Source organism: Cynocephalus volans, chromosome 3 (genome assembly GCF_027409185.1).
Source record: "Cynocephalus volans isolate mCynVol1 chromosome 3, mCynVol1.pri, whole genome shotgun sequence".
In the NCBI taxonomy this organism is placed as follows: Eukaryota; Metazoa; Chordata; class Mammalia; order Dermoptera; family Cynocephalidae; genus Cynocephalus; species Cynocephalus volans.
Genome location: NC_084462.1, coordinates 98,653,494 through 98,677,738, shown reverse-complemented (window position 1 = coordinate 98,677,738; position 24,245 = coordinate 98,653,494). Strand labels below are relative to the sequence as shown.

At 33.4% G+C, this 24,245-nt stretch overlaps 1 protein-coding gene across 1 annotated transcript in view; it reads left to right on the top strand.

Annotated features, from left to right (window-relative positions):
- Nucleotides 1-24,245, top strand: part of SPRED1 (sprouty related EVH1 domain containing 1) — a 108,220-nt gene that overhangs the window by 71,872 nt on the left and 12,103 nt on the right. The window contains exons 3-4 of the mRNA XM_063091313.1: nt 5,222-5,390; nt 8,174-8,220. Of these exons, the coding sequence (XP_062947383.1) occupies nt 5,222-5,390; nt 8,174-8,220 (216 nt within the window). The remainder of the gene's footprint in view (nt 1-5,221; nt 5,391-8,173; nt 8,221-24,245) is intronic.

Sequence of the window (24,245 nt, the reverse complement as noted above, 5' to 3'; positions counted from 1 at the left end):
TTACTCATCTAATCATTTGTATTCATTAACCACCTTTCTTTTTCTCTTTTTAACTCTTAGCCTGGTGGTGTAGGGAGACCACTTCCCTGTCTCTTCATCTATATCAGATTTTAATAAGTTTATGCTAACAGTAGTTTCATTTTTCTTAAATTCCAGTTAATTGTTTTGTCTGTATTTTTCATAATTAACACCTATTTAACCATAACAGAAGAATAAACAAGAATAAAAACAACAAAAAAAATTTGTTCTTTTTGTTACCACCAGATTGAAAGACTTCAAGACCTTCTTAAAATATCTGTGGTTCCACAAGTATTTATTTAGCTAGAAAATAATTTAGACTTACATACCTACATAATTTTATTTTTCCTCCTTCATTATTATGGTTACCTTCCTAAAGCTGGCTCCAGCCAGCCTATTTGCAACAATTATATTCTACTCAAACCTGGTCAGATCTGTTGGTATGTTAAAGTGTGAATTTTTTTGTTGTTGATGCAGAATGTTCTAGGAGACATATCCTAAAAATTATCTACAAAGACATTGGGTAATTGTGCCAGTAGATAACCTGCCTTTTTTCTATTCATCTGCCTGTTTCTAAATCCATGCTACTATAGTAGCCTTTTTTTAAAGGATAGTTTTATGGTACATTAAATATATAATGTCAACAGTAAAGTAATTTTTACTTTCTAGTATCATTTATAGATAAAAGTAAATAAAATTGAGATCCAGTTCATAACTGTTCACATGTTGTTTTTGTACCAGTTGGTATAATGTGTAAACTCAATATTTATATGACTTTTGGGTAGAAGACATTCCTGCACAGGTTTTTGTGTAGGTCAGAGGGCTTGTTATCCTTCCCGTTTCCTCAGTACATTTTAAAGCTCATTTTTAAAACTCATTTTTCTGTGAGTTTTGGGAGCCTCTAAAAACTAGATATCATTTGAAAACAAGTGGTGGAAATTAGTGCAGATCATGTTGGAATTTAATTTATCTGAGAGGAAACAGTTGAAAAATATTAATTTTGAAAAATTCAAGAGGGGCTAATTCAATAATATTTTCATGTATTAAAAATTAATTTAGTGATATTTTTATGTGATATAAACTATAGGAATGAAACTCAGTTTTTTATGTCCTGCCCTTTTTTTAAAAACCATTCTGATTTAGCATTGTTTTCTAAACACTACTTTTCCCTTTGTTTATGAATATAATAAAAATGTTACAGCAATCCATAACACCAATATTTACTTCTTCTTGAATTCTAAAACTTAATTTAATCATGAATTTTATTATTGTTATGGTTGTTATTATTACTGCAAAAATGGTTGTTGTGACAAATGGTAAATCTGTGTGAAATGCCTTAGCAAAGTGCTGACTCATGAAAGCCCTGAATGTATATTATTTCTTTTCCAATACATGTAAAGTCATAAAAGTGTAGGAAACAAAAGTCTTGAGGAGATTTCATTATATTGCCTTCTAAACAGGCAGGACTGAATCTTAGTCACCTTCTTGATTATTTATTCCTGAATGAATAAGACTATCAAGAATGATTATATGAGGAGTCTTCAGAAACTTCATGGAAAGATTAGTATCTTTTAATTCTATTTTTCCATGAACTTTTTGAAACCCTTGTATTTAGAGGTATGCTGATAAAGTTTAACTATCAGCTTTCAAAAGGGGACAAAAGACAACGATTTTGTAGCATTTGCATACTTCCTCAGCTGATTGCAGTCAACATGACATCACTGCCTGTGGCTTTGGGAAGAAATGAGCAGTAGTACAGCATTATACAGTTGGCCCTCCATATCCACAGGTTCTGCATCTACAGATTCAGTCAACCGTGGATTGAAAATATTTGCGGGAAAAAAGCAATATAAAACATCAGTTCAACAATAAAAAATAATGCAAATAAAAACAATACAGTATAACAACTATTTACATAGTATATACCTTGTATTAGGTGTTGGGAGAACAGAATAGTTTGGTCAGGGCCCTCTCCTTGGGTCCAGTTGGGTGTAGTTCAGCATCCTTTGTAAGCAAATTGTGTGTGCGTGTGTGTGTGGAGTTAGTGCACATGTGCGCCAGTGTATCTTTTTTGGTTTTGTTGCTATTCTTGTGTTCTTGAGAGAGAGAGGAGGAGTTTTAGTGAAGCAGGCATGCAAGCATCAGCCTTGGGCGTTCACCCGGCATAGCCATACTTTCCAGCCTGTGGCTCCAAGGACCTGTTGGCCGGTTACCTAGCTCATAGACCTGCATGAAGGGGTCTGGTGACCTAGCCTGGCATGTGTGGGGTCTGGTGACCCAGCCTAGCGTATGAAAGGTTTGTGACCCAGTCTGTCAGTGGGCTTGAGGGGTTTGGGAGCTCCATACCCAGCCCTAGCTCAACAGTCGGCCTAGTCGGTGCAGGATTACCAGCAGGTAAAAGAGCTCGACAATTGGTGTGGTTGTGTAGTTTTACAACTGGTGTCACGAACAGGATTAAGAGTGCTACATTAGGTATTATAATTAATCTAGAGATGGTTTAAAGTATATGGGAGGATGTGCCTAGGTTGTAAGCAAATACTATGTCATTTTATATAAGAGATTTGAGCATCCACAGATTTTGGTATCTGTGGAGTCCCAGGAACAATCTCCATCAGATAGCGAGGGACAGCTGTAGAGTACTTCAACCACATATATATGATAGACATAAACTACCTCAAGAACATGGGTAATAGTAAAACAAAAATAAAAATAATATATAAGTGATGAGTTTTTGAGTATTTACTACTTAGCGTTTAATGTAATTTATTTTATTATAAGGTTATATAATTTAGCTTTAAATAATGGATTGTAAAGTTCCTGGAATTTTATCATCTGGCTCTCGGGAGCTAGTACAAGCAGTCTTTAGCACACCCTTGCTTGTGTTGAACCTAAATCACTCCTAAAGTATAAATCAGGGATTTCTAATTCATGATCCATGTGTGAGTTTCTAGGGGAGTGCATAAAGCCAGAAAATTTATACAAAAATTTGTACACGTGTATTTTTCTGAAGAGAAATATTCGTTGAGTATCTAATGTATGTTGCCTACTGTAGTGTAAGGATTGGGGATACAGTGATGGCCAAATGCAGCACAGTCTCTCCCATCACCCTGCTATATACTAATGGGGGAGATAGGCATTAATCAAATAATCACTCAAATTTAAAATGTTCAAGAGGTTCTTCAAAAAGTTCGTAGAATGACATGTTTTAATTCCATTTTTCTACAAAGTTCTTGAAGCACCCTTGTATATCAGAGACTTTATTCAGTCTAGGGGTCAGGAAAGGCTTTTCTCAGGAAGTTATGTGTGTGTTGAGATCTTATCTAGATGAGTAGGAGGTATTAAAAAGGTAGAGATGAAAAATGGAGTTCCAGGGAGAGGGTAGCAGTATTGCAAGGGCACTGAAGGATGTGAAAGAAGTCAATGTAACCTTGAACATAGAGAGTCAGGGTGAGAGTAGGAAATAAGAATGGAACTCAAACAGACAAAGGACCAACTTCTTCAGGGCCTGGTAAGTCATGATAAGAATTTTGGTCTTGAGCTTGAAAGCACTGAGAAAACCCTGAAGACATTGAAGCAAGGGGAGCGGTCTGATAAATAAAGTTTGTTTTTTATAAAGATCATCACTCCACCTGCAAAGTAGTGAAACTATTCTAAGGGGGTTATGAGCAGGTGCAATGAGGAGGCATGGAAGTGATAATGGTAATTGGAATAGAATGGAGGTGGTGAAAAATTATTCAGTCTTTCACCAAATTCTTATTGAACATTCATTACATGTCATTTGCTGTTCTGGGTCCAGGAATTTGGCAGAAAACAAGTCCAAATTTCTACTCTTGTAGTGTTTATGTTCTAGTTGGGGGGACAGCAGAGATAAACAGTAAACAAGTAAGCAAAATGATTTGACACCTTTATGAGTACTGTGAAGGAGTGAAGTGGGATAATGGGATCTATGTTTTATTTGGATTGTTTTAAAAATTTTTCCTCCTCCTTTCTCATAGGGTATTTCCAAAATAATTAAGATGTGTAGTTTTAGTTTTTGATTCATTAGATTAATCACAAGGCTCACTCATAGATTCACTTTTATGTAGTAGTGATAAGTTAACATTTATTAAAAGTGTATTATGAATGTCACAAAACACACAGTCTGAGGAAATGCTTTAGATTGAGAAAGACTGAAGAGACATTGTAACTAAATATAATGTATGATGCTGGAATGGATACTGCACTAAGAGTTTTTAAAAATGCTATAAAAGATGTTACTAGCACAGTGGATAAAATTGGAATATGGATTGTAGATTAAAGTATTGTGTTTTAAATGTTCTGAATTTGATTACTGTACTGTGATTACATAAAAGAACAGCATTGCTCTTTTAATTCTCAAGTATTAAAATATATGTAACCTCCTTTGAAGTAGGTTAGAATGAAATAAAGTTTATACATGTACATACACAAAAAGAGAGAACATTAAAAATAAATGTCGCAAGCTGGGGTAAAGGCCAGACAAGAATTTTCCATATTATTGTTATTTTTCTATCAATTTGAAATAATTTCAAAATAAAAATAAAAAGCAAAAAGGGTATATCGTTCACATATTGTGTAAAGCTGTTTACATGAATGGTCATTTAGTAATTCCATTCAAGCTATGAGATGTTTAATTTTGCTATTCCTGTTTTATAGATGATGAAACTAAGGCTTTAAAAGGTTAGGTAATTCACGTAAATACATAACTTGAGAAAGTGGCAAAGTGTATATTTGATCTACTGCTTATGACCATTAAATCCTCGAACAAAATATTAATAGATCTTTTAAGAAATTTAGGAAAGTGACTTTAAAAACCTAATTTCTATTACAACTACCACCCTACCTCTTTCCCAGAAGTAATTCCTGGCATATTCTTCTGGTAATTTTATATGCAGTAGGAGTATGTGTATATGTGCATTCTTTAAAATGGGTGTATGATAACCATACTGTTTGCAAATTGTATCATTCTGTCTGAATCTCTTTATTGAATGACTTTTTTTGATTCCATCTTAATCTCTTTATTGAATGGCTTTGTGAAGTTGTTTAATAGCAAGATGTCTTTATTTATTTAAAAATTTTTATTTGAGAAAGTAATAGCTTTTTTCTCACCTCGGTTTGTATCAAAGAGCTACATATATGCATTCGATATATGTATGTTAATTTTTTGGTGTTTGACTTTTGACAGGTGGTTTTGGAGTGTATGCTTAAAAAAGACCTCATTTATAATAAGGTCACTCCAACATTTCACCACTGGAAGATTGATGACAAGAAGTTTGGCCTTACTTTTCAAAGTCCTGCTGATGCTAGGGCTTTTGATAGAGGCATTCGAAGAGCTATAGAGGATATTTCTCAAGGTAGGTTTTCTTACTCTTTTTATTAATATGTTTACCAATTATGTATAGTAGAGGTCTATTTCTTAAAGTTGACCCCAAATAGTTCTGCCACTTTAAGCAAATTAGCTTTTGTGACACATGACCAGGCTTTGAAAAGTTCACATTAGGTGGAAAAAAAAAAATAATGGGCTCCTTAGCCTATTTTATATTTGTCACATCACAGTCTGTGCCAGTGCATGTATTATTTTGAAGAGCCCATTAACAGCAGCCTTCAGGTAACTAATATGTTTTAAAATAAGTGCTTGAAGAAGAGTGGAGCAGTAATGTAGAGCTGTCAAAATCACTCTGAGGTATTCCACTTGTATGTATGTTATGATATCAGTCACACCCTTTTTTTGGTAATTAGATAAAGAGATAACTTGAAATATTCAAATATATGTAGAACTTAGTTATTCAATGACAAAATTCTTTACTTGATTTGATTTTTGAGGATCAGCAAAGACACAACCCACTCTATCCCTTTTGTAAGATATGTAGTCTATTAAGATGGTTAACTCTAAAGCATGCAGATTTTGAATGTGGGAAGAATATAGTTTCATAGAAGACTAGCTTATGCTTATTTAAACAGAAAGAAATCACATTAAAACCTATTTCTTTCCATAAAGGAAGAAATAACTAAGATTTGATTTTTTTTTCTAATTAAGAGGGAAAATTATCTCTATTAATGGAAGTAACTTTCTATGTAAAGTTACTGAATCAAAATCTTAGATAGCATTATGATTTGTATATTTTGAAGATGGCATCTTAATAGGAAAAATTGAAGAAATTAATTGAAAATAATTATGAGACCACACGCTAGAACAGGGAAATGCTTAGTACAGATCTGTTTTGATAGTGCATGAAATTGTGGTTAAATAATTTATTTAGCTACTTTAAAAGATAAGAATGTGATAAACAAGCAATCTTTAATTTCTGATTCAGAAAAAATTACCATGAAATGATAATCATTAGTCATTTTATCTTTATTACAAGAACCCACAAATTCTTCCTGTATCAATGTTCTCTCAACCTGAGCTGCACATTAGTATCACCTGGGAAGTTTTTGAAAAATAAAATCACTGGTCTCAGGGTAAGAGAATAGCAAGAAATGGGTTAATGGAAGTTAGGAAAAATAAGTTCTATTGATGTACAGTTGAGCTAGGCATCTGTAATTAACAATTTACTGCATGTTAGTTAGCAAGTGAATAGAATAGAGGAGATTGAATGTCCTCAACAGAAAGAAATGATTATGTTTTATAATGATAAGTTTGCCAGTTATCTATCCTACTTGATCATCACACATGGTACACAGGGTATTGACATTCAACTCTGTACCCCACAAATATTCATAATCAGTTATGTTTCAATTAAAAAAAAAGAATCTCTGGTCTCTAGATCAATTGAATTTTACTTTCTGGGGCGTAGAACTGAGACATCCTTATTTTTTAAAAGCTCTGAGAGGAATATGGTGAGGAAATTGTTGCTCTAGTCAAAAGATTATGCTTTGAATTTGAAAAAAAAAATTAAAACATTGACCATAGATCCTAGGATTCAACCTAGCAGTGATTGTAGTGCAAGAAACTTCAAAATTAAAAAATGCATGATGCCCTGTGCATCATCCCACAGAGATTTTGACATCTTTTGGTTTGGGGCTATACTCTGGCATCAGTATAAGAGTATTTTCTAAAAGTTCCGTACTTGGTTCTAATTTTTAGCCAGGTTTGAAGAACCAGTGCTTTAAAGAAGAAATTATTGTCCATGGCTGTTGCATTTTATATAATTTATTTTCAAGTTCTGAATTACTTTTAAGCCCATGCTCATGTCCCATAAGTGTATACTTTTTTTTTCACTAGGATCAAATAGATTGGATTTAGTGTTTTAAAAAGCAGTTTATGAGGAGCTTACAAACTCCTAGCCAGGTAGAATAGACTACAGTACTCAGCCTGTCTTATTTGTGAACGTTTTTTAAACATACTGGTTAGCATCATTATCAGCTGCAGTGTAGACTTTCAACAATCCTATTAAATTTCTTTTACTTAGTGTTTTATGCTATACTAAGAATAGACTATGCTCTTCTTTCCAAAGGGCAAATTTCTCCTTATCTCATGCCTACTTCATGTTAGGTATGTGTCTCGGGGTAGCATAAACTCAGAATACTTTGCTAGGACAAATGCATTTTTATTAATTTATAGGAATCTAAAGGTACTTTTGAACACTATGAAAACCTATACAGAGACATTGATGCACAAAAGTCAATGGCAACAATTGGCCATTGACTACCAATATTGGATTAAGACTCATTTTCTTTCTGAACTAAAGCAGCTAAAATCCTGGTTCTGGGTACCAAATACTCTTTCCTGGGTCAGAGCATTTAGAAAAATTGAATAAATCACATGTTGGGATAACCTAAACAACAAAGAGTGTGATGCATGTAATGTGCCTAGCGTTTTGAGTATTTGGGAAAAATTAGGGTAGGGCTTGCTAGAGGTGGTATGCTTTCAGAGAAAACATCTCTTTAATAAGTAACTGGAAATTTACCTGTAGAAGAGGGAAATAATCACTTTATTCTAACAAAGGAGCAAAAACAATTGGCTAATGTCTGACTGATTGTCAGGCAGCCCAGAATGATCTCTGAATAATAACACTCTTCTAAAGTGTTGTAATGACATAATCAGTTAGCCATTAATACTAAAATCTGAAACAAAAATTCTGTGCTTAATTAACTTTTTACTTGGTTTATTTTTTTTATTTTTTATTTTTTTTAGGATGCCCAGCATCAAAAAATGAAGCTGAAGGAGAAGATGACTTACAAGTAAGTAGTCTGGCTTGAAAGGAATTTCTAAAAATAAAGGATGTAGAGGAAATCACTAGCCTTAATAATAAGCAGCTAATAAATCATTACAAAAATTTCCAGTACACTGTTTGTCAGGGTTTCCAGAGGAATAGAACTAATATATATAGAGAAAGTGTTTTTTGTTTTGTTTTGATTTTTTTTTTTAAAGGAATTGGCTCACAAAATTGCAGGGGTTGGAAAGTCTGAACTCCACAGGGCAGGTGGACAGGCAGGCAGGCAGGCATGCTAAAAATTGCATGAGTTGATGTTGTAGTCTTGAGTTGAAAGGCAGTCTCCAGGCAGAATTTCTTCCTCTTCAGAGGACCTCAGTCTTTTCTTTTAAGGCCTTCAACTGATTGGATGAGGCTATCTACATCATGGAGGGAAATCTCCTTTACTGTCTACTGATTTAAATGTTAGTCACATCTAAAAATACCTTCACAGCAACATTTAGACTGATGTTTGACCAAACAACTGGGTATCATAGCCTAGCCAAATTGACACATAAAATTAACCATCAGAGATATCCCATCCCCCAGAAGAAAAATAGGCAAGATTCTTATGTAAAAAATTCACAGAAAAGGAATTATAAATTGCTAATAAGCATATGGGGACACTATTGTGTTATAGCTTTCTGGTAATCAGCAAGTAGTATACATTAAAGTAAATTAACATTTTTTTTTTATTAGCAGCTGTCTGGTATATGGATCTAAATTTTTGACCAAATTAGCATTTTTAATTACCAAATGATCAAAGGTTTAAAAAAAGGATACCACCCTATGTTGCATGTGTCTGTGAGGTTGACATATCGATGCTCTGCTGGAGAAAATGTATATTGGTGCATTTTTTCCCTAGAAAACAGTTTGGCAATATGTATTAAAAAGCCTTAAAAATAGAGAGCTGACTGGTTAGCTCAGTTAGTTAGATCTCAGTGTTATAAAACCCGAGGTTTGGATCCCCATACCAGGCAGCCACCCCTGCAAAAAGAAGTACTCTTGCCTGTTGATCTAGTGATTTATTTTTCAGTAATGTATACTAAGGAAATAGAGATGCATAAAACATTTTATACATGGATTAGGTTATATATATATAATTATATATATTATTTGATAAAAAAAATAAGCTATCTAAATAGCTAACCATAGGACAATGATAGGAATGGTTTAATAATTTAAGGTACATCTGTCATGCAACTATTAAAACCTTTATTGTTTAAGAATTTGCTTGTAATATGGTGAGCAGTAAAAACACAAAAATGGTATTGTCCTTATTACTCAGCTAAAACGTTAAATGTTTGTTGGTTACCCTTGGATTGTGGGATTCTGAGCTATACAGCTTTCTTTTTAAAGCTTTTCAGTATTTTTCAAATTTCCTGTAGTAAGTATTACTATTTTTATGGTAATAGTAAAAGAACCCAAATTTATATACATGTGTTGTGTTAGTATTCCAGTATTCATATTTTTTTAGAATAGTTGTGACCTAAGGACATGGCAAAGTGTTTTATGTACGTAGTTCCTTATTTTAATACTTTTTAAATTAGAAAGTATAAATATGTTTATTTTAGAAAATTTGAGTTATATAACAGAATTTAAAGAAAAAACAAATGTGCTAGTATTTATGATAACCTACATACATATTTTAAAATATGGCTTTTGGTATATTTATCTGTATACATAAATGCATAAACGTGTGTTATGATGGTATCATTATACCACAGTGCTTTGATCACTTAAATACATAGTAACATTTTTTTGTCCTTCAATATTTTTCAAGTTTACAGTTTCTAATGTTTCAGTTGTATTTTTTTAATGGATATATCATAATTACCCATCCTCTTATATATTTGAGAGTTCTTGTGTGTGTGAATGTTTGATTTCATTGATAGTTAATTATTATTTTAAAAATACAGTGAATTGCCTTTAATTAAATATAGGAAATATGTAATACAATACAAAAATAAATATATTTTTTAGTTAAATATTTTACAAGGTTTCATTTTGTTCTGGTATCAATTAAAATGTGGGGCTGGAAATGGAAGATACACTTTTGGAATTCCTTCCTTGTGATGAAAGTAAATTAGGTTAAAATTCAATTTAAAAAAGTAGAGTTTTCACATATTAACACTATGTCTTTTATTTAGTTTTAATACTCTTTTGATTTGGTTTCACCTAATATCTGTATATAACATTATGTAAAAAACATAGTTTGCAAGATTTTGTACATATAGCAATTAATGGATATTGTAAAAACTGTTGTATGTTTTCATAATCATGTTCACTGCAAGTACCGTATAAGTGAGGGCTTTGGTACAGAGTAAAAAATGTGGAGGATATGGATGAGGCATAATAAATTTATTACAGAGGCAGGTAAAATAATAAAAAGTTAGAAATAGGGAGAAGAAAGCTAGTAAAGGAGATTATTGTATAGCAAATGCAGCAAGAGTAATTATTCTATTGTTAGCTCCTTGGGATCTCTGCTTCAGTGCCCTCACTCCAACAGTTTACACAAACATAACACACACACTCGCCTAAAGGGGTTGTTTATATCTTAGTTTCATTAAACATTAAAGTGCTTGCTTAGTTTTATATCCACAATAGAATAGAAAATTTGCAGTGTCACTGGAGAAACTAGTAATAGGTTTCAATTTAAATGTAATTTCAGTAAGTAACTTTTGTATCAAGTTTTAATTCTTATGTTTTCTTTTTTTTAATTTTGTGATGCTTTTAAAGTAGATTCACAAATATTTTTATTTTCTTCCATTTGGTGGAATGTAAACATTCCCACCCATTGAGTGTGCACTATACTTAGTGAGTTGTTATCTTAACAAGGAGAATGTGGTAGAAAAGAGAGTGTGACTTCCACAGATAGGTCATAAAACACATTGCAGCTTTTGTCTGGCTCCCTCTCACAGAGCGCTATTTCTGGGTGATGCTCTCCTGCCATGTTATAAGGACACTCAAGCAACCCTATGTAGATGTCCATGTGGTAAGGAACTGAAGCCTTCAGACAGTAGCCATATGGGTTAGTCATCTTGGAAGCAAGTCATTCGGCTCCAAACAAGCCTTCAGATATCTGCAGCTATTATCTTAACTGCAACTTAATGAGGGACCCTGAGCTAGAACCACCTAGTTAAGCTATTCTTGAATTCCTGACCCACAGAGACTGTGAAACAATAAATGCTTGTTATATTAAGCCACTAATTTAGGGAATGATTTATTACCAATGAAGATTTCAGTATCTATAAATAGGGTGTTGCCTTAACAAATACTTTAAAATGTGGGAGTGACTTTGGACTGGACAGTAAATGGGAGCTGGAAGGTCTTTGAGGAGAGTTTTTTAGTGACGTCCTGAGGAGGCTGTTACTAGAAGCTTAAAGGTCTTTGAGCAGACTGTCAGTGAGGGCTTAAATGAAAATGAAGAAAACCATATTTCAAACTGAAGAAAAGGAATTCTTTTGTAGTGGCAGAAAGTTTAGCAACATTATCACCTGCAGTAATGTGGAAAGCAGAAAATGTACCTAATGAATTGGATGATCCAGCTAAAGAGGTTTTCTGTTAAAAGGTTAAAACTATTGTATGGTTTCTTCTCACTGCACGAAGTTAGGGTTCCTAAACAAAAAGGAGCTAAACTTGCTGGTTTTGAAAATTCTCAGCCACTCAGTATGTCATTACTATACTAAAATTAAGAAATGGTTTCCAAAGATCAAATTCAGGACCCTCTCAGAAAAGCATTGTCTAAGGATGAAGCCAAGGGTGTAATGTAAATTCCTTTGTTAAGATCTCAGAAAGATCTAAGGTCATACCTCAGAGAACCTTTCAATCAAAGTTCTTTGGTTTATATGAAGCTGAAGGGTATGTCCCTTAGCAGAAGTTTAAGGTAGAGAAGAGTTTGAGAGATTTGTGAGTGTACTTTTTATCTAATGGAGCAAACCCCAATGAGATTCACAAGAGACCAACAAAGTTATCCAAAAGCTTTTCAGCCAATGTAGTTGTCTGGAATGCCACCAACTTGGACTGAAGAGAGGCCCTTTGGGTCCCCAAGATTCCACTGGTAGGAAGCAGGTTGAAAAACACTGTGCAGATGCAAACATGAATTACCTTTTATGAAAATGGAAGGGTGATTCAGAAATCAGAACCCAGATCTCAAATGGCAGAGCCAAAAGCTGTGGGGAATTATATCCAGGTCCTACGTTATTCTCAAGGAATTTCCAGCACTCCCACCTTGATTTCAGAATTGCTGTGGACCAGTGACCCCATTGTTCCTTTTATTTTCTCCATTTTTGAACAAGAAGATCATATAGCAGCTATCCTCTGCTTGTCCTACCATTGTATTTTGGGTAAATAATCATCTCTTTAGCTCACGGGTCTTCAGATTGAGAGGAACTATATTGAAGGAACTGTACTTAAGGAACTGTACCCAAGAAGAGTCATCTGTATGTGGACCTGCATAGATGCCAACATCCTAGATTTGAAGTAGTTATTGTAAAGAGATGAGATTTTGGGGGAGTCTTTGGAAGAGGGTGAGTGTGTTTTGCATTTGAGAAAATGTTTAAGTATTTGTGTCCAAAGAGCAGCAAACTTGGTGGTTTTAGAATGTGTCTACAAATTCTTTTATACTCCACTTCACTGTAGTCTCATTCCCCTCTCCTTGAGTGTCGGCTGTACTTAGTGACTCACTTTAACAAATAGAATGTAATGGAAATGATGAAGTGTGACCTTTGAGGATAGGTCATAAGAAAGTGTGGCTTCCATCTTGCTCGTTCTTGGTTCACTCCGAGAGAAGCCAACTGCTTTATGCAAGGACACTTGATTAGCTTTATGAAAAGATCCATTTGGTGAGGAACTGAGGCCTTCTGCCAACTAGAACTGCCAGCAAGGAACTGGGACCTTCTAAGAACAACCATGTGAAGTGGACCATTTTGGAAGCAAGTCCTCCAGCCCAAATAAGCTCTCATATAACTAGCTGTGGCTAATATCTTGACTGCAACCTTATGAGGGACTGTGAGCCTGAACCACCCAACTAAGTTGCTCTCCAATTTCTGACTCACAGAAATCACAGATAATAGATGTTTGTTGTTTGAAGATACTAAATTTTGTGGTAACTTTTTATGCAGCAATACATAACCAATGCATGAGCAGAAAAAGAAGTTTAACTTTTCCTTATGATGATTAGAACAATAGCTAATTTCTTAAGTCAACGTCCGAAATTAAAACTGCAAAAGAAAACTCTTAAATTTACCTCAGTATTATTTATTTCACCGTGTGCCAAAGTTTTAGAAGATCATTCTTCTTTTGGAATATGATGAAGGTTATAATGTATTCTACTTTATTTAACTTCTAGGAATAAAATGCACCATATTAAGTTTCATTTGAGATTATATTGAATACAAGTTGACTGTGACTTAAGGTAGTGATTATATCAGGTTTACTTTATTGGTCATCATTTGCAAGGACAACTAATATAGTTTAGAAAAATAACCTATTATCTAATTTTTTTAACCCAGAGGAAGTAATGATTAGGAGGTAATGATTATGTTCATAAACATGCCTCGAAGGCATTAAATGTCTGAGTGGAAATCCTTTCCGTTTTGAATATTCATGAATTCACTCAGTAAATAATTGAGTACCTATGATATGCTAATAACTGTCCTAGACATTGGTTGTTTGCTGGTGGGCAAGTTTCTGCTTTCACCAATTCAGTGCCTTCCTCAGTTATATCATAAGCCAATAGAAAGAAGTCTACCTTTCCTGTCTTCGAACAGTTTCATAACAGATCATTTGGATTTAAAATCCTATTTTGTTCACCTTTTATCCCTGATGTGTACTATAGTGAAGAAAAATCATAAAAATTAGGATTTTTAAAAAACAGCCAGTATTAGTGTATGATATTCTTTTCATTTGTTTATTTTCTTTTGAGGGCTGGGGAGCTACTAGCTGGTATAGGGATTGGAACCCTTGATCTAGGTGTTATCAGCATCACGCTCTACCTATTGAGTTAACTGGCTAGCCTTTGACTGTTTTAGTGGGGAAATTAAGGTTTTGCGCTTTTAAAAAAAAATGCTAGCTTGTGCTTGTTTTAAGATCATTTTTAGTGCTTTTCTAACCAGAGTTGTCAGTTATAACATTTACAACTCTTATTGTTCAGATATGCTGGATTGATAACAAAACTCATCTCACAACAGGCTTGAAATTATAAGAGGAAAAGATCTTAAAATATACTTTTGGGCAGAAGATGAGACCTGATCACAATCTGAAGTGAAAAGCTGTCATATTTTCTCCTTTGGCCATTGAGAAATACTTGAGTAACTTAATCTTTTTTAGAATTAGATAATGTCATTTCTGAGTCAAAATGATGAAAAGTGCTATGATTTAAATTTATTGTTTAAAGTAATTTTGCTTTAGGCAAGGGGGCTATGAATTGTTCATGTACTGTTTTTCAAAGGTGGTAATATTTTAATAAAGGCTCTATATCTGAAAACAACATTAACAGATAGACTTTATTTAGCTAGTAGAAAGTATTTAATGATAATACTACCTGTCACCATCCTTCAGTAAGTTCTATCCTACAGTTAAGTTCCAAAAGCCCTGATATATTTTGGGTTGGGTTTTATTTATTATCCAATAAAGAAGCAAAAAAACCCTTTGTATATAACCTGTTTGCATAATGTTTTATTTAAGTTTTTTCTTGACTCTTAGACTACTGTATCTTTATGTAGAATATTTGGATATTTAGAAAATTATTTAAATGAAATTAGCGATCATTTATACTCACCCAAAGATAACTGCTATCAATACTTTGGGCGCTTCTGCCTAGGAGGTTCTTTCTTCTTACACATTATATACAACTGCGTACTTCTTTTTAAAAGCACGGGGAACGTATTTTTTAAACGCAGTCAGTTTAAAATCTCTTGGCCATTGCCTTAGCCTAGAGTCCTCACAATGCCAGTTGTCTAGCTCTTAATCCTGTTCGTGACGCCAGTTGTAAAGCTAGGCGACCACACTAGTTGTCGGGCTCTTTTACCTGCTGGTAATCCTGCCAACTGGGCCGATTGTTGCATGTGGGCTGGGTCTGGAGCTCCCAGACACCTCAAGCCCATTCACAGACTGGGTCAGAAACCCTTCATATGCCAGGCTGGGTCACCAGACCCCTTCATGCAGGTCTCTATGAGCTAGGTAACCGGCCAAACGGTCCTTGGAGCCATAGGTTGGAAAGCATGGCTGTGCCGGGCAAACGCCCGCCTGCCTGCTTCACTAAAACTCCCTCTCCCCCTCTCTCTGGAAAAGAACACAAGAATAGCAACAAAACCAAAAAGATACCTTGGCATGCATGCGCACTAACTACACACACGCACACGCACATGCACACACACTTGCTTACAAATGCTGATGAACCGCACCCAACTGGCGAGGGCCCTGACCAAACCATTCCATTTTTCCAACAGCCATTTTGATTGTATTTTTGATAAGACTTTTGTTTGTATTGGTTGTGGTGGCGATGGTCTTAGTTGGAATTTAAGTAGTATGAATTATAAAATTTGAACTTACACAGTCTGACTTCAGAGATTTTTAGCCATTTTATTGGGTAGCTATACTGCAGTTTAGTTAACTATTCACATATTGTTGAAAATTTATTTTCCACAGCCTTTTACATAAATTTTTGTTTGCATCTTTGATTGTGACCTTAGGATGAAATCCTAGAAATAGGTTTACTGGTTAAAGCGTTGTATAAAGATTTATATAAGTAGCAGGAACTATGTAACTGCTGCTTATTAACTCAAACATAAATCTATATAGACAGTAAATAATCTCTGCAAACCTAATACACATTTAAGATGAACTGGCTTTTTGTTAGAAAGGTAGTTTTGCTCTTTTGTCAAATAGGCCATGGTAAAATGGACTTGTTTTCCTTTACTACTGTTGCTAGACATTATGTCTTGGTACATTTTTCATATTCCATATTGTTGCATCGCAGATTAATGTGTTCAGGTTGCTTAAAGAAAATACAATAAGCTGTTAATGTTTCTAGACAAAGCTCATAGACAAATACAAAATTAAAAACTCAAGGGTTAATTTAATCTTATCCTTAAACTGATCAAAAGTAACTAAAGAATTCTAAGGACCAGAATAGGAGACAATTGTGGCCAAATCTAAAATGAATTACTACTCAAAACACTATAGTGAAATATTTGTAATGATTTTGGTGGGCTTGAGAAATTGTGGGAAATTTTTTTTCTTTTTCTTTTATTTCTAAGTTGGCATAATTTAAGCATGTAATTTTAAATACCAGAAGAATAATTGCTTTGATAGCCTTTTTAACATATGAAATGCTACAATGCAAAGATTTTATACTAAAGAAAGTCTTAAACTTCTTTCATCATTTGATAAACCAATAGTATAAGTTAAAAACTTCTTTTGTTGCATATGACCCAGCCACACATTTTTCAAGTTTGTGATTTGTGATATACAACTACAAAAAATGAAATTCTTGAGCAGTATGTAGACTTTGACATCACTTTCTTCCATACTTGATTTATTTATTGGGAATCACTTTTTAAAAAGGTTTGCTAGAACAACGTTAGATTTTTTCTGCTCATAATTAATACTAGAAGAGGCAAAGGAAGGAGAGAAGCAAAATCTGTTTTTATTTTCTCTGTAGCTGTCATCTGGCCATATGTTCTGATAGAGAGCTACAGCTGGAATTATTTTATTGCTTTACTCTGTATCCTTTTGCTTCTCCGCAGAAAATTGCTGTAGTTATCTTGGAAAAAGAAAATGCTGAACAATCCCTTAGCAACCATAGAAGAATAATTATTATACCAACAACTGAGAGTAAAACAGATTTCCACTGTACATTAAATATTGGCATGGGTTACTTTATAGATAATATAGGTGAGCCTGTGCTGGCACATAATACTGACCTCACTGAATGTGCATGTATATAGCTGCTACAGATGGTTTTTTAAAAGCTAGAGACCATGCTAATGGATGTACAGTCTTCATGCATGTCTCATGTTCAACTTTTTGCTCTTGTAGAAGATTTTTGGTATTTTTTACCACCTCACTTTGTGTTTCCGTAGTAGTTGTTACTTTTCAGAGATTATAATCCAGTAAAAAACAGAAATTTTATTAAGTCTGAACACTTTTTTACCCAATCACGTACAAGCTAAGAAAATTAATTTTTTGGTTAATATTAATTTTCATTATGGAAATTGTACTGATAATCTTTTTAGAAAATAGTATTTTTCTTGTTAGATTAGCAAAGATTGGTAAGTGGTAAGGCCCAATGTGGGCAGACATGTAAGGAAGTGGTCCCTCTGTCATAAACTATTGAGGTGTTTTCAGTTGGTACATAAGCTTTCCAAAGGGTAGCCTGTTAATATAATTGAATATATGCAATTCCTTTGTTTAATAATTTTATTTATGATAATTAATCCTAAGGAAATAATATTAAAAATGCACAAAATGTATGTATAAGGAGGTACATTAAAATGTATATAACAAAAATTTGGAAACAATCTAATAATGCCCGTAATTAGAGTATTGGCTGAGTAATAAATGACATATATAAACACTGGACTTCTTTGCAGCCATTTCAGAGTGATATGGGGAAAGGTCCATGGAGTGTTTTGAAGCGGGAAAAAAAGCACTAACTGATAGATTGTCTAGAATATAAATGGAATCAAATTATACAGAGGGTATTATGGTCTGAATGTGTTCCCCACAGTTCATGCATTAGAAACTTAACCTGTAAGCAACAGTGCTGGGAAGTGAGGCCTAATAAGAGGTGACTAGGTTATGAGGGCTCTGCCCTGATGAATGGATTTATGTCACTATTGCAGGTGTGGGTTAGTTATGGAAAGAGTAGGTTTGTTATAAAAATAAATTTGGCCCTTTTCTCTCCCTCCCTCCTTCCCTCTTCCTCCTCTTTCTCCACCTCCTTCCCTCTTCCTCCTCTTTCTCCACCTCCTTCTCCCTCTTTCTCCACCTCTCACCGTCTCTTATTCCTCTCCTGTCCCTCTCCCTCACTCCACCCTTCCTCCATCAGTTGACACAGCAAGAAGGCCTTTGCCAGATGTGAGTTTAAGACATAGAGTGTAAACATATACTTACACATTAGGAAGTCTAAAAAGATAAATGTCAAATAGTAATGGGCTATTCCAAGGGAGTAGGATTATGGGAAGGATTTTTATTTTTTGCATAATTTGAACTTTTAACAGAAAGGTATTTTTAGTGTGAAGATTTGTTTAAGAAGCTCTCTTTCTATATATTTTTTCTGTTATACCACATTTACTCCTGAGGCCTGTATTAATGTGATCTGATTTGTGGATATTTGCACACTACAGATTATTTATAGTGTTCTTACTGTATGCCAAACATAGTTCTAAGCTTTAGGGCTAAAACACAGGCAGAGTCTCTCCTTACTGGCTGTCTTAGTTTGTTCTTGCTGCTGCAACAAAATATTACAGACTGGGTAGCTAATAAACAACAGAAATTTATGTCTCGCTGTTCTTGTGGCTGGGAAGTCCATGAAAAATGAGTGGACAGATTCAGTGTCTGGTGAAGGCCCACTTTCAGGTTCATAAATGGTACCTTCTGGGCTGTCTTCGCATGGTGGAAAGGATAAGACAGTTCTCTGGGGCCTCTTTTAAAAGGACACTAATCACATTCATGAGGGCTCAGCCCTCAGAACCTAATCCCCTCCGGATGGCCCCACCTCCTGATACCACCATATTGATTGTTTCCACATATGAATTTTGGAGGAACATAAACATTCAAAGTGTAGAACCAGCTCATGGGAAAAATATAAGTAAGAGAATAGTTAGAGTATAGCGTGATAGATGTATGTATTTTTAAGGAAATTCAAAGGAGGGAATTATTAACCTGGAAGTGGATCAACAAAGGCTTTTGAAGGTTAAGTATAGAGGAGTTTTTTAGTGGAATATTTGAAGATAGCCATTGTGAAGAGGAAGTGACATGTACAAAAACTGAGAATTATGAGATGTCAGGTGGTAGTAGAAACAAGTACATCAGTATTCTGAAACAAAAAGAGATAAGTGTGAAACAGTAGGATGAGCTATGGTAGAAAATATATTGACTTTTTTTTTTTTTTAAAGCAACAGACCTATGCATTCTTTAGTTCTTTTGTTCATTCTCAAAGTTTCTTGTTCTCCTAAGGGAAGCCACTATGTAATTTTTAGTAAGACTAATCCATTATCATAGAAATTAAATAGCATATACATATATAAAAGTGAACGGTTGTGATAAGGCCCAGTCTTGGTAGGAATACAGAACACTGCTTGTGGGTATGTGAATTGTTAAAACCACTTTGGAAAGTAATCTTTATTATTACATAAACTGGAACATATGTATATCCTGTAAATCAGCATTCCTACTCCTGGATATATGTGAGAGAAACTCTTGTACCTGTGTACCATGCAGCCTATACAGAATTGTTCGTAGCACATTTTTTGAAATAGCAAAAAATTAGATCAACTCAAACATCCATAGATGGATAAATTGTAATGTCTGTCCTGGCTCAGACACTTTAAGTAACTGTTTCATTTCAGGAAAGTTACTTAATTCCTTTGAGCTTTAGTTTCTTTACATGGAGTAGGGAAGATAAAATAATACTATCTACCTCAAAGGATTGTTGTGGAGATTAAATAAATTAACCCATGTAAAGTACTTGTTGGGACTATGTCTGATACACAGAAAATGATTAATATGTGTTAGCTATCATTGCTACACAGAGATGAGAATAACTGAGTCCTTGCTATATATATCAACGTGAATAAATTTCACCCCCAAATTGAGCAAAAAGAGTAAGTCTCAGATTGTCCCACATAGTATGATATCAGTAAAATAAAGCTCAAAAGCATCTATAACTAAATATTGTTTAAGGATTATGCTTGTATGGTAGAACTCTAAAGAAGAATAAGAAAATGAAAAATAATGACTTCAAGATAGTGTTTACCTGCAGGGGATCCAAATGGTAGAGATGGGGGATGTTAAAAATAAACAATGGAGAAACACAATGGAGTTATTAGTTGCGTTAATTATATTCACTTTTTTAAGTTGGGTGACAAGTACATATATATTCATTTTATTATTCTTTATATCATTATGTAGTTCTTTATGTATAGAAAATATTTCCTTAGGGGAAAAAAAATCCTTGAATCCCTTGTTCTAGCCTCAATTCCCCAGAACTGTCAAATTTTCCCAGAACTGTTCGGTGTGTATCCTTCCTGGTATTTTTAAAATATAAACATAAATTTATTCATCTATCCATCCTCCTACCAATCCAACAGATGGGATCATGCCATACTGACTGTTCTGTACCTAGCTTTTTTCATTTAATAGTATCTTGTGAGTACTCTATGCAGATCTTTTTAATTGCTTCATAGAATTCCATCATACATGTATGTCATAATTTTTAACCACTCCTCTACTAATAGTCATGAAATATTTTCTTCCTTGTTTTCTTTTTCTTTTTTTAAACATTGCTACTGTGAGAGAGAGGGAGGGAAAGAGAGAGAGAGAGAGAAAGTGTGTGTGTCTATATATAGTCAATTTCTCAAAGTAGAATTGCTGAGTCAAAAGGTAATGGATTTTTCCTTCCAGTGGCATTGTCAAACTGCATTTTCACCAACAGTGCAAAAAGTGTTCTTATTTCTCCAGACCCTTGCCAACACTGTGTCATTATCCATCTTTTATCTCTTTCCTAGTTAGTATAAAATAATGGCATTATGGCATTATATTTTTGTCTTTAATTGAATGAAGTTCAGCATGTTCTCATATGTTTATTGTCCATTTTTTTATGAAATAAAATTGAACTTTGTCTTCTTAAATCAGTGTTTCCCGGGGAAAGAAGGCCCATTCCTATGGACTGTGTAAATTATATATTTATGAAAGCATTCCTTAAACAATACAGATCCTCTTCCCTCTCCTCTCCAGAATGTGGTTAGTGCCCCAGCACAGCTTTGGTAATTGAAAACCTTAGAAGGGTTTTGAGTAGAAAAACTAGCAGATTTGCATGAAGAATAACAGGACAAAGGTTAAAAGCAAGGAAGTCAGTTAGAAACCTACTCAATAAGACAGACAAAAATAAAAGATAATGAGGGCTTGCATTAAGGCAGTGAGTGAATAGTGGGTATTGAGAAGAGAAAATTGATTTGAAAGATACTCAAAATATTAACTTGTTTATAAAATTATTTTATTAACATAAAGAGATTGTGCATGAATCCAGAGAGTTTTGGGCAAGGGTGTAGAATGTCTTGGTTCATTATTTCAAATGAAGAGGGAAAAAATGTACTTAAGACAAAAAACAAGTGACCAATTCATTGATAGAGTATTTTTCTGTTGTATTTTAAAATATCACTTTATATCAAAAGTAACAGGGAAAGTATACACATAGATTTTTATTTTTAATTAACTGTATAAAAAAGCAAAACTCAGAAAAATTGGAAAATTACACATAATCATACCATCAAAGATGGTGTTAACATCCATTTTATGTTCTTCCAATCTTTTATCTTTTTATGATTATGATAATACTGTAAATAAAATTTTATATTCTGACTTTTAACACTAAATATTTTCCACATAGTGGGTATTATTAATAAACCTTAATTTAAATGACCACACAATATTTCATTTCGTGGGTGTACCATAATTTACTTAACCATTCCTTTATTATGGCACATTTAAGTTGTTTCTTGCTTTATACTATTAAAAATAAGTTGGAGAAAAATATGTTGTGCCTAAAGCTTCTTCCTTCCATTTTAGTACTTTGTTTTGTGTTTGTTTGTTTTTGGCTAAATTCAAGAAGTGGTTAAAATGCGTGAATGTTTTAAAAGCTTTTCATACATTTTACTTGAGATTGCTTTTCAGAAATGGTTGTTTAAGGTTTTACTCCTATGTGTGTAGAATTAGCAATGAATAAGAATGCCCGTTTTCCTTATCACCACTTTTAACTGTCAATTTGATATGCATGTCAATTTTTAACTTGCTTAAAGAGATATAATCAAATAGTAGGAAAATAAAATTTTTCTAATTTAGGATTCTCTGACATATTAATTTGATTCTCACAATTCATGAATAACATGTACATTATTATAGATTTTATAACTGTTTTCGAACAGTATTTTGCTTTGTTTGTCATATCAGAAACCTGAACTTTCGTTATTTTATTATTTGAAGCCCATTTATGTGTGTAATGATAAATTCGCTGTTAATTCCATCTATTTTGGTAAACATTTTAAAATCATTTGCTACCCAAATGTTATGCACATTTTTACTTGTTTAATAACAAAATAACAAACACTTTGGATATTTCCCTTTAAAAATAAATAAATGTATTTATTCTTAAAGTAAAATGTTATTGTTAATGTACGGAATATAAATAGAATAACCCAAGTCAGTATAATAAAACACTGGATTATATAACCATTTTGTTTATTCAGATACAAATTTTTTAAAGAAAATTTTATTTTAGTTTGTAATTCTTAAATGACATCTCAATTAGATTGTAATTCAATAAAAGACAACCTAATCAAAAAATCATCTGCATTAAAAAAATTATTTTGTCATTTTCACTGATACTCATACTATAATTTATGCTTGTTTATAGTTTTTAATCTCTTGAGTATCCCAACTAACCCTAAGATTGTCTACACAGATATTATACCCAATTTATTTATAATAAAAAGAAACTCATTTGGGGAAGTTAGCTGATTATATTTTATACCCTAATTGGATGAGACAAAATTCTAAGCTAGGCTCTTTCTCTCAACCTTTTTTTCCTCCCTCGATGTTTGTTTGTTTGTTTCTATTCAGTTTACTTAATGATTTCTGACAATTACTTGAGTCATTTATTTTCAGAAATCTCTGGGACCGATAAAAATACTTCTTGAATTTTTTTACTCATTTTGCATTTTGAAAGAATGTTTGTTGGATACTAGTGTTTAGTCAGTTCCTTTCTAATAATTTAGCATTAACTGTGACAACACATTAGAACTGTTATGAAAATTAGGTAAAAATAGCAGTGAACTAGTTTTGACATAGTTAGCTTTAAGTGATTGATTCTCAGATATATTTTTTAACATTTAATTGCCTATTCCCTGGTACAATAACAGCTTTTAGTTTTCAGAATGTTTTTACTTATATTACTATCTCACTAATTCCTTATGACAATCCAGTGTCATAAGACAGTACTGTATAGGTGTTACTATTATTCTGTAATTGAGAAAACCGAGTGCCAAGAAATTAAACGGCAGAAGGATACTTTGTTCCAGAACATGAACTAGAACTTGCATATATAAATTTAAAATATCTTAGTCATCTTATGAATTTTATTGATTGATTTTAGAAGTACCGCTAACAAAAATTTGTCTTTTTTTAATTAAAAGTTTATAAAGGTTTGAACCTTTAAAATCGTTAGTCCTATAGTGATTACTCTGAATTATTTTAGAATGAGCCAGTGTAAGTATTTCAACCATCGTTACTTGGCTGTCATAATTTCTTTTCAAATTATTGTACAATAATTGGGAAGGTAATAGCAAGTGATTATCTCATTTCTTTAAAAAACTAAATGAAAAAACCCTTCCAGGATTTTCTGTTTTGTAGTGTGCTAAATTTCACTTATTTAACACTTATTTCATAGAAATTATTGTCTCTGACATTCGAAGAGTGTCTTTAGTGACTTGTCATTGATTGAGCATATACCCCAACCTAAGTCTCTTGTGCATGATTGAAATCCAAGTAATCAGCAAGTTCAGGCTAATTTATTCATTCACTCAGTTCCACAAGGTCATGGACTACTACTGTCTTCCTTCTTTCGATCCACTATCAACAGTACTGTTCTTGGTGCATATTTTTTTTACAAACTTGCAAAAGAAGACATTGATTTGTAGTTTCTTCCTAAGAATTTCTTCATTTTCTGTGTACATATGCCACTTTTAGTTAAAGCTGTACTATAATTAGATGTCTCTTCTACATGGCATGGTT